The sequence below is a fragment of the Marmota flaviventris genome, chromosome 11 (genome assembly GCF_047511675.1).
Source record: "Marmota flaviventris isolate mMarFla1 chromosome 11, mMarFla1.hap1, whole genome shotgun sequence".
Lineage (NCBI taxonomy): Eukaryota > Metazoa > Chordata > Mammalia > Rodentia > Sciuridae > Marmota > Marmota flaviventris.
The window spans coordinates 44,516,767-44,537,014 of record NC_092508.1 but is presented as its reverse complement, the minus strand read 5'-3'; the positions used below and the strand labels follow the sequence as shown (position 1 = coordinate 44,537,014).

General features: G+C 33.7%; 1 protein-coding gene across 1 annotated transcript in view; it reads left to right on the top strand.

Annotated features, from left to right (window-relative positions):
- Ankar (ankyrin and armadillo repeat containing) overlaps positions 1–20,248 on the top strand; it is a 70,137-nt gene that overhangs the window by 34,927 nt on the left and 14,962 nt on the right. The window contains exons 9-14 of the mRNA XM_027925003.3: positions 1,165–1,269; positions 2,672–2,913; positions 14,940–15,108; positions 18,693–18,934; positions 19,103–19,256; positions 19,333–19,494. Of these exons, the coding sequence (XP_027780804.2) occupies positions 1,165–1,269; positions 2,672–2,913; positions 14,940–15,108; positions 18,693–18,934; positions 19,103–19,256; positions 19,333–19,494 (1,074 nt within the window). The remainder of the gene's footprint in view (positions 1–1,164; positions 1,270–2,671; positions 2,914–14,939; positions 15,109–18,692; positions 18,935–19,102; positions 19,257–19,332; positions 19,495–20,248) is intronic.

Sequence of the window (20,248 nt, the reverse complement as noted above, 5' to 3'; positions counted from 1 at the left end):
CAAGTATATCAACCCCAAGAGATGCTGGAAAAGTTTTCAGTGTTTATTTATATGCATATATATCATTCTTTTATTATTTATTTATTTATTTGTGGTGCTGGGGATTGAACCCAGGGCCTTATGCATGTGAGGCAAGCACTTTACCAACTGAGCTATATCCCCAGTCCTCTCATTCTTTTTAGAGAGAGGACTATCTTGTTATTTTTAATAGACTAAACCATTGCAAATACCTACCTTAATAGCAGGAAGTTTGGCTCCTAACAAGAACAGCTTAATGACAAAAAAAAAAAAAAATACCCCAAAATATCATGGCCACTGCTTCCTGCAACCATTGTTTAGAAGTCTTGATAACGAAGGAACAGAACAATAAACATGAACATCTGGCTTGTTGCTTTGCCTTGAGTTCTGCAACAGCTCTTCCAACTTATACTAGCCTTTTTCCCTTATGGGTAAAAGAGAATTAGTTAGTTTATTAGAAGTCTCCAGGATTAGTCCTTGGAGTGGAAGCTGAATTTCAAAACAGTTCCATGAGTGAACTAACCAAAGTTGTACCATCATGGATTTGGTAGTAGAATGGGTAGATAAAGAGATAAAGAAAGGATATGTCTGTAGATATTTCTCACACCTTATTTTGTTAGATTTCTGTTGATGTAACAAATACTTGAGATAATCAATTTAGGAAGAGGACAGTTTATTCTGTCTCACAGTTTTAGAGGTCCATGATTGGCTGGCCCCATTGCTTTTAGGCCTGTGCAGGAAAGTAAATACATCATGGCAAGAGCTATGGCAGAGGAAGCCTATTTACCTTATAGCTGAGTGAGGAAAAAAGAGGAAGAAAAAGGGACATTCAAAGGCAAGCCCTCAATGATCTAAAACCTTGTACTGGGCCCCACCTCCTCAAGGTTATACCACTTCCCAATAGCAAGCAATGAGCTGGGGATTAAGCCTTTAACACATGGACCTTTGGGAGACATTTCAGATACAAACTTTTTAGCACCTCACAGAGAGAGGGCTATGCCCAGAGGAGAAATTAATGCATGCAGTGTTGGTCACCACATTGATCTTAACCCTTGGGTTAGCTTTGCTTATATGGAAACAGAATGCATCATTTCACTATCTCTTATGTGAATTACAGCTTGTGTTTTTTTGTTGAATACTTACCAGAAATGTTGCAGTGTGAAAGTTTTAAACGAAGGATGATGGCCGTCATGTCCTTAGAAGTAATTTGCTTAGCAAACAATTGCTACTGGAAATGTATTTTGGATGCAGGTAATGCAAAATCAATTAACTATATTTTTCTTATGTTATTTTAAGTAGAGCTCTATTATATTTAGGTCAACCACTTTTTAAAAATATATTTGAGGGGGTGGTTCTGGCAACTGAACTCAGGACCTTGTATGTGTAAAGCATACCTTCTACTTTGAGCTGTACCCCTAGCCCTAATATATTTTTAAACTGTAAAAGAATCTTTTTAATTGGCTATAAGATTTTCCCTGTTTTTTCCAAAGATCCAATACTTTATTTAATTAATTTATTTTATTTTCCATGTGGAAGTTGCACAGGATTCAAAACTATATAAATTTTACAGAAATTCTATTTCTCTAAAAGTTCACAAACTTAAAAACTAATAATAAATTACTTATCATACTACTCTTATATTTAGAATTTATCCCAATTCTGTCGCAGAATTTATTTTTAAAATTATAATAGCAGAGCAAGTGTTAGGCTGGATTTGTAACTATCTGTGCATTTAGAATTAAAATTAATTTCTTAGCCTTTCTAGCCTGCTTCCCTCATTAATACAATGGTTTAATGTCCTAGTTCTTTTGAGAACAATACTGTCTGATATAACTTCCTGAAATAATGAAAAAAGCCCTATCTGTCCTGTTGGATATGGTAGGCATTACCCTAATGTGGATATTGAACACAGATAAAATGCTCTGTAAGCATTGTTGGATCAATAAATTAAAATTATTTAATTATAGACAGTCACCTAAGAGCATGTAAAAAAAAGTTCTTTGTCCAAAAAAAAGTTAACCATAGACTTAAGTAATAAAGGATGTTTCATTTCAGGTAGCTAAACATATAAATAAAGCTCTAATTATACATTTCATATTTTCCAGCTCTTTGTGTATGTTCTATAAGGTGCTATCTTTTTATTTCATATTGAACTGATGTAACAAGCATCCAACTGAAGCCAGATTCTTTATTTTCACTATGCCAAATAATTTCCAATAATGAGGCTAATGTTGAATTTTACTAGATTCTTCACTTTTTGTTTTTTGCTAATTGGTATAAAATAAGGATAAAATATAATAGTATCTTTAAATAATTGCACAAATACTCACACAAAATTGATGTAATAACCAAAGCTGAACTCTACTATGTGATAGCTCAAAAATTTATCAATGATTGTAACCCAAAGAACAGTGTTTTATAGACAAATGTTTTAAAATGTATGATTGTGTGCTATGAATAATGAAAGTTGCCTATACTAGGGATAAGAAAGAAAAGTATATTCATGTAATTTCAAATTATTGTTTTATATCTTATAAAATTATTTGCTAATGATTTATATTGCAGTGCCCATAAACATCATTTAAATCTTGTCAAGATAAATTGACTTACTTCAAATAATTTGTTCTTTTTTGTTTTGGTCTTTTCTTTTCAGGCACCATTCCTGCCTTAACCAACCTATTAAAAATTCCCAAAATAAAATTACAATGCAAAACTGTTGGGTTATTGAGTAATATTTCAACTCATCTAAGTGTAGTGAATGCTTTGGTAGAAGCAGGAGGCATCCCAGCTTTGATTAACCTTCTGCTTTCTGATGAACCTGAACTACACTCTCGCTGTGCTGTCATTCTGTATGATATCGCTCAATCTGCAGACAAGAATGCAATTGCCAAAAATGTAAGCTCTTTTCACAGAACATCATTGTGTGTGTGTGTGTGTGTCTATGTGGGTGTGTTGCTGGGGATTGAACCAGGGCCTCATGAATACCATACAAATATTCTACCACTGAGCTGTATATCCCCTGCTCTCATAGAACATTCTTGTCTCATAGTAATTCCTTCATATAGAAGCTAGAACAAACATGAATTGGTGGGAGTATATTATGTATACAACCAGAGATATGAAAAATTGAGCTCTATATATGTAATAAGAGTTGTAATGCATTCTGTTGTTATATATAAATAAAAAAAAAAGAAAGAAAGGAAAAAAAGAAGCTAGAATGAGAGAGAGACCCAAGTTGATGGAGGAATGAGAGGGAACTTGGGGAAAAATATTTCACTAAGAAGTTGACCTAAATTAGGGGTGTTTTTTCATATGTTCATATATACTGATTGTTTCTTGCTGTTTATAAGAAGATATTAGAAGAAGCACTACCATTCTAGCTATCTCTATCTGGCTGAGAAATGGAGTCTAATTGTGTACCAGAAAGAATGAATTAGAAGAAAATTATTTTTTTGGTGAACTCCAAGCAATCTTTTTCATGCTGTATTTCTTCAAATTCTGCTTCATTATGTCCGACAATATTATTTTATTAAGATCTTTTGATAGATATTTATTTATAAGTGCAGTTCCTTTATATAATTTTCTTTGGTTTTATATAGTTGCTTCTTCATTATGGATTGAGTCTTTTGCATTATAAAATGTACATTTTTCTCAAGCTTAATACTTTTACCTTAAATTCTACCTGTGCAAAATTATGCTTGTGTTCTATTTTCTTTGTGCTCACATTTAATCTGCTTTTGCTCACGCTTTTATTTTTAATTTTTTGGAATCATTTTAGCTACAAGTGTTTGTTACCAATCATTTGTCAATATATTAGCAATAATAGAGACATCCAGGCCTACCTCCAGGTTAGTCAGTCTTATTCACTTAGATCTCACAATGTTTCACTGGTAATTTGACAGAATTAGAATAAATTTGTCTCTTCTATGCAGTATACATAGGTTGTGCTTTATCATTAACTTTTTATTGAGTTAGTCACTTACATGTATTGATGTGTATGTTTTATTTTAGTTCTGTCATAATATTGTGTTATTTTATTTTTTCATATGTTCTTTAAATTTTCTACTATTTTGTGCTATTCTCCCTTACCCCTTTTTCTTTATCCTTATGTGAAGTTCAGGACTTACACATCAAAATTAGTTACTCCTTATTTCTTATACTTGGTATATCTTTTTAACATATACATTTGCATTCTTTCATTTTGGAAATGTTTCTATGAATTCATATCTTTAACTTTTTGTGGTATTATTTTAGTACATTCATAAAAAATATTTATTGATACTATTCCAGATGCTAGGGTTATAGAAGTGAATAAAACAGATACAATCACAGCTTCTATATAGTTTTTATCCTAGTTGATGGTTACAAGACAACAAACAAGCCAAATATATAGTATGGTATGAAGGAAAAAAAGTAAGGAAAGTGGGGAGAAGAAGTCTGGTGAAAAACAGTCATTTTCCAGTATTGGTCAGGGACTGGTTTCAGGACCTGTGCAGATACCAAAATCCCTAGATGTTCAAGTTCCTTATATAAAATGGCATAATATTTGTATATAACTAATGCACATCCTCCTGCAAACTTTAAATCATTTCTAGTTTGCTTAAACTGCCTTATACAATGTAAATGCTATGGAAATAATTGCCATGCTGTATTGTGTAGGGGATAAAGACAAGAAAAAAATTGGTACCTATTCAGAACAGATACATCTTTTTCCCATTTTTTAGAATTCATAATCAGTTGAATCCACAGATGTGGAACCTGGGGATATGAAGATCTGATGAAGAAGTTAACATTTGAGTATAGTCCTGAAGTAAATGAGGAAGTGCTTTTATATGTTTTTCTATTGATAAGTGCATGCTAGGCAGAGGAAATAAGAGTAATGAAGTAAATAAATAAATGAAGTAAGATTGTGCCTGGCATGTTTGAGGAATAGCAAAAAATCCAAGGTAATCAAGGGAAGAAAAGAGGGAGACATTCGGCTGAATAATGGTTGGCCATATCACATAGGGTCATGTAGGCAATTGTTAAAGACACCTTGGCTTTTAGTCTGAGTATGTTAGGAAGCCACTGAATGGTTTTGCTCTGGGAGGTTTCAAGAAGAGATTTAAATAACTCTACCTACTATGTTGAAATAGGGAAGCAAGGGTAAATGAAGGAAAATGACTTGAGAAACTTTTGCAGTAATTCAGGTAAAGTATAGTGCATTGATCAAGGGTGATGATAATGGAAGTGGCAAGAAGCGGTTATATTCCATATTATATTTTTAAATTTGAGTCACACCGAATTTGTGAAAAATTGAATCATTTGGAGGAACTAACAAAAAAAGAATAGTCAATTGGGTAGCAGAAAACCTGAAAAATTTGTTGTCTTATGAGACAACAAGGAAAACGTTTTAAGGAGAATGATTGACAGTGTCAAAGGTTGTTGTAGAGGATTCAAACTAGCAGATTAGAGGAAGGCTGCATCCCAAATTGCTCCATGGCTTTGGATTCAAGTAGCAGGAGTAACTGCTTCTCCATGAGGTAGGTGAATGAGGGATTTCACTAAAACTCAGTATTGGACAGCTGGAGTATCTTAGAGACTCAGAATTTGGATACATTAAACAAAGAAGGAAGAGTATGTTGGAGCCAAGCCAGTTGCAGCAGTGGCAGTGGTAACAGTGCTGGTTCACCATAAAGGGAGGGAGAACACAGAAAGAAACACAACAGACAGGTTTGGTATGGAAAAACATGAAATCATAAAAGCAGCCTGAACTTAGCTGATCCAGAGTCTGTACTTTGCACTGGTGCTTAAAAAGTGATGTTTTTTAGAAGGCCACCAGGAAGGTGAAAGCCATCTTGAGGCAGCCATGCTGCAGCTGCTCTGGAGCTAGGAAATCACAGCAAACCCTGCAACACTATCCCAGCATGGGGCTGTCATGCAGCCTAGGGTATACCTAGAAGAATGTGAGTGAAACAAGCACAGAGATTTTACCCAGGGAGATTCAAGTTGGAAGCAAAGGGGAACACAAACTTTCTCCTTCTTTGAGTCTGGTGGCTCACATGACCTACTGAAGAAGTCAGGAATCTGAACAGGCAGGTGTGAATACACTCAGGGACTAAGCCTAGAAAGGATGTGCTCCTGGTGTATTGGCTCCTCTGCCACATGAGAAGAATTCTTGGGAGACTACTGAGATCTAGATTCCTAATAGAGATTGGCAACTGCCATACCCTAGGGGTGTGTTGATCTACTCTCCAGAGCAGACATCGCCCCAAAAAGCCCCTAAGGCCTGATGAGAACCAAGTCCCACACATTGTAACTCCCCTCATAGAACTCTGCAGCAGTCCTACCCTTAGAGTGCATCATTTGGTCTGTGCAGACAACACTCCAACTGATAGTACTTCCCATTCCATCCTACCTCATACTGGTAAGAAGAGAAGCTGTGACTTATTCAACCAGCTTTAATTTTAGGCCACTCCAACTGGCAGCTCAGTACACAAAAAGAGCAAGGTGTTAACCCCCACCAGCCCTTGCTCTTGTTCTCAGTACACAGATCAAGAAGAAATGGAAAGACAGTCAAGACATAGATGGTAACCATCCATTCTCATCAACTATTTTGACCACCTCAGTGGAAATGATTCCTTCATTTCTCATTAAGAATCTTTTCCTTTCTGTGTGTGTTCTTATATGTTTCTTTTTTGATTAGTTATTTTGTCTTGAGTTGCCTTTTGAGGATTAGGCTTTTAATTTGTATATTTTGGTTTTGCTTTGTATTGAATTCATTTGTTTCTCATGTTTCTCTTTCTCTCCTTCTGCTAATGACCAAATTCTATTGTTTCTCTTATTTTTTCTCCTCCTTCATTATAACCGTCAACTGATACATCTCTTCTTCATTTTCGTGTTCATGTTTTGAAATTATAAACTCTTTTCTACCTCCCTATTACATTTCTTTTATCTTAATTAACTGTATTCTTACCATCATTTAAAATTAACTGGTTTATATAACTCTTGCCCCCATCATTAATACGAATGCAGTTACTATTACTTTGGATGACACAGTTGTCACCTGCTGTTTGTTTTAAATCCAAATATAGTTTATTGTTATTGTTTTTACTGTTGACAATTACTGATGAATCCTGTTTATTTATTTATTTATTTATTTATTGTGTGTCTGTGTGTGTGTGTTGTATGTGAATTAATGTTGTAGTTGTAGAAACTGGATATTTATTTTAATGCTATATATCGTTTGTATCAGTTGTTACCATTGTCTGCTTCCATCCTATTCTGTGAGGTGCTAAACTTAAAGGAATGCTATAAGTTCACAGGTTAGAGACTGCTGTTGAATTAAACTGACAAGGTACAAAAGACAGTGTACCTTGCTCCACACACAAATTAATGATGTTCTGTTTTCAACTATACAAAGAATAGAGAAAAACTCAAATTAATGACCAGGCCTCAAGTGGAAATGGCTCAGGGTGGAGCCACCAGGTTCCACCGACTGCAGCAAAAATAGAACTAACACAAAGGCTGGAGAAAACCACACCTACAAAGAGGTCTCAATCTAGATATTTCTAGGATCTTTTGGTAAGTGAAAGACTGTGCCCTACAAAGGACCACACATGAGAGTGGAAGAGAAATCCCTCCCAACAGATGCATAAAATTCAACACAGGTATAAAAAATATTTTAAAAAGAAATTCCAACAATTTCTAAGTTCATATTTCACCAGAAATTGACTCAAAGATATTGAAGTGGATAAAATATCAGATAAAGAATTCAAAAAAAATCATTATTATTAAAATGATCAATGAATTCCAAGAGAACATGGAAAAATGACTGAATGAATTAAGGAAGTCAGTAAAAGATATGAATGAGAAATTCAGTAAGGAGACAAAAATACTGAAAAAGAACCAAATAGAAAATTTGGAAATGAAAGACACAATAAATCAAGTAAAATGTTCAGTTGAAAGTCACTTTAATAGACCAAGCTGAAGACAGAATCTCAGAGCTAGAAGAAAAAGTGGCTGGCCTAAACATTCAGCATTAAAGAAAATAGTAATGTTCAAAAGATAATGTTCAAAATAGTAATGTTCAAAAGATACAAGAACTCTTAGGGGAAACATTAAGAGACCAAATATAACAATCATTGGAATTGAAAATGGTTGTGAGAGGGAGGACATGGAGGACATATTTCTTCTTTTTAATAACATAAAAATTTCCAAATTTTCAGAATGAGATTGGCTTTCAGATACAGGAGGCATTCAGAACCCCAAGTAGACAAGATGAAAAAAAGAACTCTCCATGACACATTATAATGAAAATGCCTAACATATGGAACAAAGATAGAATTGTAAAAGCCTCAAGAGAAAAACACCGGATCACATGTAGAGGCATGCCAATCAGAATCACTTCCAATTTCTCAGCAAAAACTCTAAAATCCAGAAGGGCGTGGAACGATGTGTTCAAAGTCCTGAAAGAAAATAAGTGTCAACCAAGACTGCTATATATAGCAAAGTTATCTTTCAAAATTAAAGAGGAAATAAAAACCTTCAAAGATAAGCAGAAACTAAAAGAATTTGACTAGTAAACTAGAACTACAGAACTTTATAAGAAGTATTCCACAAAAAAGAAATAAAAAACAAACCCCAGAGCTCATGAATGAACAAATCTCACTTAAAGAGTAGCTAAACAAATTAGAAACAGGAATAAATTACACAGTAGAAATAAATGAAAATAACAGGAATTAATAAACATATCTCTAGAATAACACTGATTGCAAATGGTCTCAACTCTCTAATTAACATATGTAGGCTGTCAGAATGGATAAAAAATCAAGACCCAACTATATGTTGTTTGGAAGAGATGCACCTTATAGGCAAAAAAAGACACAGGCTGAAAATGAAAAAAATGGAAATTGATATACCATGCAAATGGACCACACAGACATAGACACACAACACACACACACACACATAAAGCAGGAGTAGCTACTCTCAAATCTGACAAAGCAGACTTTAAGCCAAAATTAATCAGAAGACATAAGGAAGATACTGGAAAAAGGAATAATCTAACAAGAAGATATAACAATAATGAATATTTATGTTTCAGATTTGGGTGCAACTACTCAAAGCCCCAGATAGAACCCAGTACAATAATATTGGGTGATTTCAACACACCTCTCTCACTGTTAGATAGGTCATCCAAACATAAACTTGATAAGAATTCTTTGTCCTGAAAAATATTATATATCAAATGTATTTAGCAGACATCTATAGAATATTTCACCCAACAGCAGCTGAATACACTTTCTTCTCAGAAACACATGGAACCTTTTCCAAAATAGACCATATTTTAGGCCACAAAGCAATTCTTAGCAAATACACAAAAAATTGATATTAATTCCATGCATCTTAACAGATCATAATGGAAAAAAATTAGAAATCAACATGACAAAACCCTACAGAAAATATACAAACGTGGAGATCGAACAATACACTTTTCTTTTTTTTTGTATGAGAATTGATCCCATGGGCACTTAGCCACTGAACCACATCCCTAGTCCTTTTGTATTTTTGGTACTGGGGATTGAATTCAGAGGTACTTTGCCACTGAACCATATCCCTAGCCCTATTTTATATTATTTAGAGACAGGGTCTCATTGACTTGCTTAGCACCTCGCTTTTGCTGAGGCTGGCTTTGAACTCACGATCCTCCTGGTTCAGTCTCCCAAGCTACTGGGATTACAGACGTGCGCCACTGTGCCTGGCTTCCCCAGTCCTTTTTTGTATTTTATTTAGAGACAGGGTCTTACTAAGTTGCTTAGGGCCTTGCTATGTTGCTGAGGCTGGCTTTGAAGTCATGATCCTCCTGACTCAGCCTCTTGAGTTGTTGGGATTACAGGTGTGTGCCATCATACCCAGCACACTTTTGAATGATGAATGGGTGATAGAAAAAAATCAAGGGAGAAACTAAGTTTATAGCTGAGTGCCTATATAAGAAAACCAGAAAAATCCCAAATAAGCAACCTAATGATGCACCTCACAGGCCTTGAAAAAGAAGAACAAATTAATTCCAAAACCAGTAGGAGGAAGGAAATAATTAAGATCATAGCTGAAATCAAAGGATCAATGAATTGGTTGGTTCTTTGAAAGATAAATAAGATTGAAAAGCCCTCAACCAAACTAACCAAAAAAAAAAAAAAAAAAAGGAGAAAACTCAAATAATAAAATCAGAGATTAAAAAAAAAAAAGAAATTACCACAGTCATCACAGAAATCCAGGCAATCAATCATTAGGGATTATTTTGACAATTAATATTGGAAAATCTAGAAGAAATGGATTCATTTCTAGACAAACATTATCTGCCAAAACTGAATCAAGTGGACATAGAAAGGCTAAACAAACCAATAACCCTTCCAACAAAGAAAAGCCCAGGACCAGATGAATTCTCAGCTGAATTCTACCAAACCTTTAAAGACCTGTGCTAATACTCCTCAAATTATTTCATGAAATAGAAAGGGATAGAACACTTCCACATTCATTGTATGAAGCCAGTATCACAAAAAAAACCAGATAAGACCACATCAAGGAAAGAACACTGCAGACTAATATTCCTAATGAATTTAGATACAAAATACTTAATATTAGCAATCATGTTCAACAACCTATTAAAATTATTGTACACCATGACAATTTGGTTATGTTCTAGAGATGCAATAACGATATATTATACACAATTCAATAAATGTAATTCATCACATTAATATAATTAAGGACAAAAATCACTTAGTCATCTCAATAGATGTAGAGAAGGCCATCAACAAAATTCAGCACCCATTCATGATAAAAACACTGTGTAAACTAGGGATAGAAGGAAACTACCTGAACATCATAAATGTTATATATGAAAAACTCAAAGCCAGCGTCATAGTAAATGGGGAAGAACTGAAAGCATTTCCTTTAAAATCTGTGACAAGAAAATTATGTCTACTGTCACCATTCCCATTTAATATAGTGCTATAAATTCTAGCCAGAGCTATTAGTCAAAGAAAGAAAATAAAAATAGGGATAAAAATAGAAAAGGAAGAAGTCAAAATGTTGCTGTTTGCAGACGATATTAAACTATACCTAGAAAATCCCCAAAAACCTACACCAAAGGCTACAAGAGCTGATAAATTTGGCAAAGTACATTACAAAATCAAAATACAAATATCAACAGCTTTCCTATATATCAACAATGAATGTGCTGAGAAAGAAACCAAGTAAACAATTCCATTCACAGGAGCCTAAAACAAAAGTAGGAATAAATCTAACCAAGAAGGTGAAAGCCTTCTACAATGAAAACTGTAGAACACTAAAGAAAAAAATGAAGAAGACCTCAGAATACCTCCCATGTTCATGCATAGTAACATTAATATTGTTAAAATGGCCACACTTGGGGCTGGGGTTGTGGCTCAATGGTAGAGCACTTGCTTAGGATGTGTGAGGCCCTGGGTTCGATCCTCATCACCATATAAAAATAAATAAAATAAAGGTATTGTGTCCAACTACACCTAAAAAAAAGTTATTGAGATTCAATGCAGTCCCCATTAAAATATCAATGGCATTCTTCACATAACTAGAAAAAACTGTCCTAAAATTCATTTGGAGGAATAAAAGACCCAGAATAGCCAGCACAATTCTAAGCCAAAAAAGCAATGCTGGAGGCATCATAATGCCTAACTTCAAATTATACTACAGAGCTATAATAACAAAAACTGCATAGTACTGGTAGAAAAACAGACACAGAGACCAAAGGTTCAGAATAGAAAATTCAGAGATAAACCCAAACATCTACAGTCATCTGATTCTTGACAAAGGTGCCAAAAAACATACATTGGAGAAAAGACAGCATTTTTTTTTTTTGAGAGAGAGAGAGAATTTTTTAATATTTATTTTTCAGTTTTCGGTGGACACAACATCTTTATTTTTTTATGTGGTGCTGAGGATCGAACCCAGCGCCCCGCACATGCCAGGAGCACATTACCACTTGAGCCACATCCCCAGCCCAAGACAGCATTTTTAATGAATGGTGCTGGTAAAACTGGTTATCTGTATGTAGAAGAATGAAACTGGACCTTAACTCTCACCCTACACAAAAATCAAACTCTAAATGGATCGAAGACCTAGGAATTAGATGAGAAACTATGTAACCCCTAAATAAATATGGAGGGACAACACTCCAGCATATAGGCACAGGCAACAACTTTCTCAATAGGACCCCTAAAGCTCAGGAAATAATGCTAAGAGTTAAGAAATGGGATGGCATCAAATAAAAAGCTTCTGTAAGTAAGGGAAACAACTAGTTATGTGAAGAGAGGACCTACAGATGTGAGAAAATCTTGCTAAAATCACAGAGGATTAACATCTAGAATATAAAATGAACTCAAAAAACTTTATACCAAAAAATCAAGTAACTCAATTAATATATGGGCATCTGAATTAAACAGAAACTTCTCAAAAAAAGAAATGCAAATGGCCAAAAAAACATGAAAAATGTTCAACATTATTAGCAAATAGGGAAATGCAAATCAAAACTACACTGAGATTTCATCTCACATGAGTCAGAATGGCAGTCACCAAGAATACAAACAATAATAAATGCCTGAGAGGATGTAGAGAAAAAGGAACACTACTACACTGTTGATAGGATTGTAAATTAGTACAATCACTATGGAAATCAGTCTTTCATCAAAAGACTAGGGATGGAACCACCATATGACCCTGCTATCCTACTCCTTGATATTTATCCAAAAGAACTATAGTGATACATGCATCTCAATGTTTATAGCAGCACAATTCACAATACGCAAACTATGGAACCAGCCTAGCAGAATAGAAAAAGAAAATGTGGCATATAAACACAATAGGATTTTATTTACAGGAAATAGGTCATCCCTCAAGGTCAAGAGATGTATATTTTCTCTCTCATGCAGAAGGTAGAGAGGGAAAAGGAAAATAAAGGTGGGGGGAGTTCATGAAAATCAGATGGATATCAGTAAAGGAAAGGGACCAAGTGGTAGGAGGCAGAGAGGAAGCAGGTAGGTGCTGTGGAGCGATAGTGTCAAAATTATATCGTTATATTGTGTGTATGAATAAATGTAATAAAATGTAATAAATCCCATCATTATGTCCAACTTTAATGCACCAATGAAAAAAGTGGGAGGGGCTGGGGATGTGGCTCCAGCGGTAGCCCAGTCGCCTGGCATGCGCGGGGTGCTGGGTTCGATTCTCAGCAACACATAAAAAATAAAAAATAAAGATGTTGTGTCCTCTGAAAACTAAAAAAAATAAATATTAAAAAATTCTCTCTTAAAAAAAAGGAGTAAGAAAAAAGTGGAAAAAAAGGTTGTAACATGAAAATTAACTTTTCTGTGTTTTAGTGTCTCTCCCATGTACTCTTGTTTTATAGTGATGTTTGGCTCATTTTTTCATTGATCATAATACACTGCATTTGTTTACAACTTTCATCTACTTTGTGGCAACATTTTTCTGATGAGCATTTGTCTTAATATGTTCCTGCTGCTATAACAAAATGCCACAGCAAAGATAATTTATAAACAAAAAATATGACTTTATTTTCTGATAGTTTGAGAGGCAGGGAAGTCCAAGATCAAGGTGGCAGCATGTTCAGTGTTTGGTGAGGGTTGTCCTCTGCTTCCAAGATGACACTTTATTGTTGTATCCTCAGAAGGTAGAAAAGAAAAAGGGCCTAGCTATTTCTTTCTGACTCTTTAATTAGTCACGTCCGGAAAGCTTGTGTATTAATACTATCACAGTGGGACTTAAGTTCCTATCTAGGAATTGGCCAGGAGTGGAGGGACACATACATTCAAACCATGATATCATTTTTCATCTATTATAAGGTTTTCTGATTTTTTTTCTTATACTTTGTTTGGTGAGATCCTGTATATGTTCTTTTTTGATCATTACTCATATTCTATGAGATAAATTCTTTCTGGTCCAGGAAGCATATGTGGGAAAGGACTTAGACACATGTTCTAGGATAGCAAGGCTATTTCTTATGCCTTGTACTAATGCATGTGTTCTTTTGGCTTTACTTTTACCTAGCCAACACAGATAGGTGGTTCATAGTGCCTCATAAAGCAGATTCTACTCCATAATGTGAAGTCTTTCTCTTTCTTTTTACCTCACCAATACACTATTTCTTTCAAACTTATATTTTCAGCATGATTCCTGGTTCTCTGATTTTTGAAACTCTATAGTACTGGCGTTCTACCATTCTAAATGCCTATTCCTATTGTTTCAAACATGGCATTCTGTTTTAACTCTATCTTGAGTTACTTAATTTGGAAAATTGCTTTATCAGCATTTCCTGTGATTTGTGGCCATGGGAGTTCTCCATCATACCTGTTGGCAACTTGTACACATTTATTATATTTCAGCATTGCAGATGTCCCCTTGTCTCTCATTTTTCTTGGTATTCTTGCATTACTTTTGTTCGCAAGGAGAAATGATATGTGTACTCCATTTAAAATTAGGGAATTATATTAACATTTTAAAATAATATTTGGTATTACACAAACATAATTACCAATTACCAGTGCAGTGTTCACAATGGCAAATATTTCCAAATGGTGTAATATATTCAATTGATCTTACTAGTTGCTTCACTTCTTAGATATTTATTAAATATTACAGTGAAATTGGAGCCTCAAGTTGTTCTAGATGCTATTTTTAAATGTATTTATTGAATTTTTGCCATAAATATTTGCTCAAAATTGTGCTGTCATTTATCACATCAGTAGACACAATCATTTATAGTCGATTGTTGTCTTGTAAATGAGCAGATATTTACAGCAAGAAAGATTATAGACTTGTTTCTAAACTAAGATTACATTTATCTTAAATAAATTTAAATGTAATTACTTTTTGTTTATTTTTAGAATGGAATCCCAGCTCTGATAAATCTCTTGACAGTAAACATAGAAAGCGTGTTAGTAAATATTATGAATTGTTTACGTGTATTATGTATAGGAAATGAAAACAATCAAAGAGCAGTAAAAAACCATAAAGGCATCCCACACCTTATCAGATTTCTGAATTCTGACTCTGGTGAGTCTCTACTTCTGTTATTTAAAAGTGATCAGATTTATTAAGTGAAGCAAACATAAATTTGGACTTGTCCTATATGAATATTTGTGTCATAGAATTGTCTTTAAGTGGATCTAGACATTTAATGCATCTAGACATCTATAACCTAAATAGCTGGAATACCTGAATTTATAAGTAATTGACTCTCGAAGCATTATTTATTTTATTGAACCCAGGGCCTCACACATACTAGGTAAGCTCTCCACAACTGAGATATATTCCTAGCCCCTTAAAAGCACAGTTTTAAAAAACATTTAATTAGATAGTTTTATAAATGGAAATGCTGACATAAGTCATGAAAATGTGCTCAGCGAGATAGATGTCTGTGTGAATACTATAAACATTGCTCATTGATAGCTATTTTAAAAGTTACAAGAACTTCATAATTGCTGTTACACATTTTATATTAAAATTTAAAGCAATTAGGAGGCATTAGGTCAATTATCAGTTTCTAAAGTGCACCTTAGTACCAATAACATCAGAAGACATAGGCTTTTTTCGACAGCTACTGTAAATAGTCTCTTAGGTTCTTTAAGAATAATCTCATAAATAATTTCACTCCATAGTCTCTTAGGTTCTATAGAATAATCTCATAAATAATCTCACTCCAGTGAGCATACTTAAGAACAAGTTTCAAATTTGGAAAGAGAAAAAAATCAGGAAAAGCTTGTCCCTTTTTCTTCCTGCTCAGCTTATCATCTTGTGTTCCAATTCACCAGAAATAAATACAGAATATATACATTGGTAAAATATAAGTGGAGGGTTTGGATAAGGAAGTATTGCATAGGGCTTTCCTTTATTTTTTTCTTCCTTTTTGGCTTTAGGGATGGAACCCAGGGGTATTTTACCACTGAGCTATATCTCAACTCTTTTTAGTTTTCATTTGAGAGAGGGTTTTACTGTTTGACTTGTTACTTGCTGTGGCTAGCCTCAAACTTGTGATTCTCCTGCCTCAGCCTCTCCAGTCGCTGGGATTATAGGCATATACCTCCACGTTTGGCAGCTTTCCTTTACAACGTCAAATTTAAGCAAGTGTCATCTTCCAAGAATGTGTATCATGCAGTGAAATCATTTGAAAGCTCTCTATTCAAAGTTTTCCTCTATCACTTCATTAATTAAGGCTAGTTTTAGAGAGGATCACCTTTTAAGCCTATTTTAACCATACAATTTTCTTTTTTTGTGGTGTTGGGGATTGAACCCAGGGTAATCATATATTTTTTACTTTTTTTAATTTAATTTTTTTAAAATTTTTGATTTGTATTTAAAATTTTAAAGCCTTTATTTTCCTTTATTTTCTTTCAGCCTGTACCAGATATTGGAACAAAGCACAAATTATTGCAATTTTAATAAATAAATGAAGTATGAGTTCCTGGAAGAAAGCCATAGAAATCAATTATTGAAATAATTCCTCTTTTTTGCCTTTTGCCTTATCTAAATTCTAAATAAAAGCATTTTTTCCTTTACTGGTTTACATTATCCCTGCCCCACCAGTCCAAGGAAAATGAAGAACTTAATAAATTTTAATTATTTTTTCTCTTTTAAGTCTCATATCCAACAAATAATCCTCTTTGATATTAGCTGGGTTGATAAGTTATAGGGGATTGCAAAGGAATTTTATTCATTCTGGTATCTTCTTGACTATTTTGAACCACTCTAAGATTTCATGCACTAAGGTAAAATGGCTCCAAAGTAGGTTCCTAAGCATTTTCTTCAGGCAATGGCCTTGTTGATATCTCCATGGTCTAAATATCCACGTCTAGATTCTTCAGATTTAATCTTGCTGAGGTCCCTTTTGTTTTAGGTCTTTGTTTCATCTAGCTTTAGCCATTTGTATTTACACTGTTGCATGCACATGCACATTTACATGTGTGCGTGTGTGCATGCGTGCCTGCCTTCATTCCCACAATGCTGCTGATTTTTTATGGCACACACCTTCTGCCCTTTTTTCAAATTGAAGCAGGGACATAGGAATAGACATGGATAGACATGGGAATCAAACAGAGACCAAAACTTCAGCCTCAATGAGAGAAAGTTTGCTTTTGAGAAAACAGCAAAAAGTACTAAAAAGAATGTAGGCCATGCATTTGCAATAACTCATTCTTCAAACTTATTCCTTTGTCTCAGAGGGAGGAATAAGAGAGGCGTATTTTTATTCTTAACATTTATGAGTTCGAAATGGGTGAAGAATTTCTACTTTTCTGTACTAATGCAGGAATACTGGGTAAGATGAATGGTTTTCCCTATACTCTCAATTTTACTAGAATGATAATATTTAAAATGTAAAAAGTTGACCATATCTTCTCCTTTAAATTATTCAGACTCTTTTTATCACCTAAAATAAGATCTACATTTCTAGCATGGCCTGTAAGTCTTCCTAACTTCCTTACTTCAAGAGCAAGTGACCCATCACTTCCTATCATTCTCTGTCTTATATTATTTTCAAGTAATATTAAACTTAATGCTATTCCATACCCTAACTCTACCATCTTACTCCACAAGTTTAAGGACATTATTTTGTTGGTTCACCATTATATCCCTATTACCTAGAACAGTGTTTAGCACATAGTAACTATTCAATAAATATTTGCTGAATGAATTATGTAATGACTAAGCAAAGAAAATAATCAAAACAAAAATAATATATTTGATATAAATTTATATAAAGTGACTACACAATATTGGGGAAGTAGCTCAGCGGCAGAGAGCTTACTTATTAATATGCATGAGGCCTTGTGTTCAATTCCCAGAATGCAAAAAAAAAAAAAAAAAAAAAAAGAAAAAAGAAAGAAAAAATATATAAAACCAGTTAATAAGCATAAGATGTTTAAATTAAACAGTAACCAAAAATACAAAATAAAATGAAACACCATTTTTTGCCTATCAAGCATACACACACACACACACACACACACACACATAAATTTAATGATAATACCTGTATTAAAAAAGGCACAATAACATTAATACTCAAACTCTGATTACAGATAGTTAAAATGCGATTATTTTTGTAAAGTACTTTACTGAAATGTACTGAGTTATTCCAGTAATTCCTGGAATACTATGCTAAGGGAAAAAAAATACAAACAGAAAGGAAATATCTTACATGCTAATAAGATTTCTCCTGCAATTGTTTAAAACAGTGAAACCTTTAAAATAACATATTTTCAAAATGTGAATGGGCTAAAAAAATGTGATATATTTGCTAATGGAATATTTAGAAGACATCAGTGTTCATAAAGAATGGGAAAATATTTTAATGGTAAATAAAAACGCAGAATATTGCTTTTGTAGCATGACCATATTGAATATGTACAAAGTTGTCTAAATCCACCTATCCTCATAAGAAATAACAAATGAAATTAAATCTAAAGTTTTATTATGTTTAGGTGATGGATCCACAGTTTTTCTTTTACTATTTTTCACTCTAAAATTTCTTTTAACATTTTATAAATGTGATATAATATGGGAAAATGATGATATAGACTGCACTTTGATAGTTACTTTATAAAAGGTCTCACACAACTTGTTCTTTGATTCATTTGAAGATGTGTTGAAGGCTGTTTCATCTGCTACAATTGCTGAGGTTGGGCGTGACAATAAGGAAGTTCAGAACGCTATAGCTATGGAAGGAGCTATTCCTCCCCTGGTAGCTCTTTTTAAAGGGAAACAAATTAGTGTCCAAATGAAAGGTGCAATGGCTGTGGAATCACTGGCAAGTTATAACCCTTCCATACAGAAGGCATTTCTGGAAAAAAATTTAACTAAATATCTCTTAAAACTCCTAAAGGTAGGAATTTTATCATTAGTAACTATCTTTCTTAGATAACTTATTTCCATTTTAGATTTTGTTTAGTGAATAGAAAAACAAAACTAATTCTGGAATAAATATTTTATAAAATATACACCTAAAATTGTTCAATAAATGTTCACTGAATGAATGGAATTTTTTAAATAGGCATTTCAAATAGATGTTAAGGAGCAAGGAGCTGTAGCACTTTGGGCCTTGGCAGGACAAACACTGAAACAACAAAAATATATGGCAGAACAGATTGGATACAACTTTATAATAAATATGCTTCTGTCACCATCAGCTAAAATGCAGTATGTTGGTAAGTTATTTTCCATACATTAATCTTCACAATGTATAAGCACATGGATTGTCATACTTATCTCTTTGTTTACTAGGAGGTGAAGCAGTCATAGCTCTGAGTAAGGACAGCAGGATGCATCAAAATCAAATATGTGAAGGGAATGGAATTGCACCATTGGTTCGTTTACTAAGAATTAGTAAGATAGCTGAAGGCACACTTCTCAGTGTCATCAGAGCAGTGGGATCCATTTGTGTTGGTTTGTACACTTAATCTCAACTTCTTAAATATCTTTAAGAAAAAGAAAGAACTTGGTTAGAGAAGTAGAAATTGATCTTTTCCTCTTGAAACCCACTGCTAGAGCCCTAAAACATATAATCTAGAAAGGCTTATAAAAATTTTCTCCGAGACCTTAGTAAATATCTGAGGTTTAATTAAAAACTTTGCATTGATTTTGCTCTTGAACTCTGAGTGGAACTGAGACTTGACTATTTTGACTTAAAGCAATCTCAAAATAAATACCTAATATGCACTGAAAGTTGCTTTCAATAGTACAACGCTTTGTTGAATCTTCATAAATTGTCTATTTTTTCCTGGCCATTCAAGAAAAAGAAAAGAGAGAAAGAGAAAGAAAATAAAACTCTTCTTTGAATTTTAAGGGCTATGTTTTTTGAAGATCTTGAAGAGTTCCTAATATCAAGACACGTTTTTCCATCCCAGTCTCTTTTCATAATAATTCTTTTGTTTATAAAGTGGCCTTTATTGCAAAGGGATTGATGTTTTGAGTTACCTGGAAAATGTTGAATTGTCAATGATTGACCTACCAAAAGTAAAAATTTGGGTTCTTTGCTGACCTTCATGTACACAGTGAGCTGACTGTAGAATGTTTCTTGCAAACAAGGGGAAAATAAGATTTTTATTTCTAGGTCACTGTATTTCCTGAAAAGAATATACATCTGAAGGAAGTACATAGATATTAGGTCCCAAATTTTATTTTCTTTTTGATTATTAAA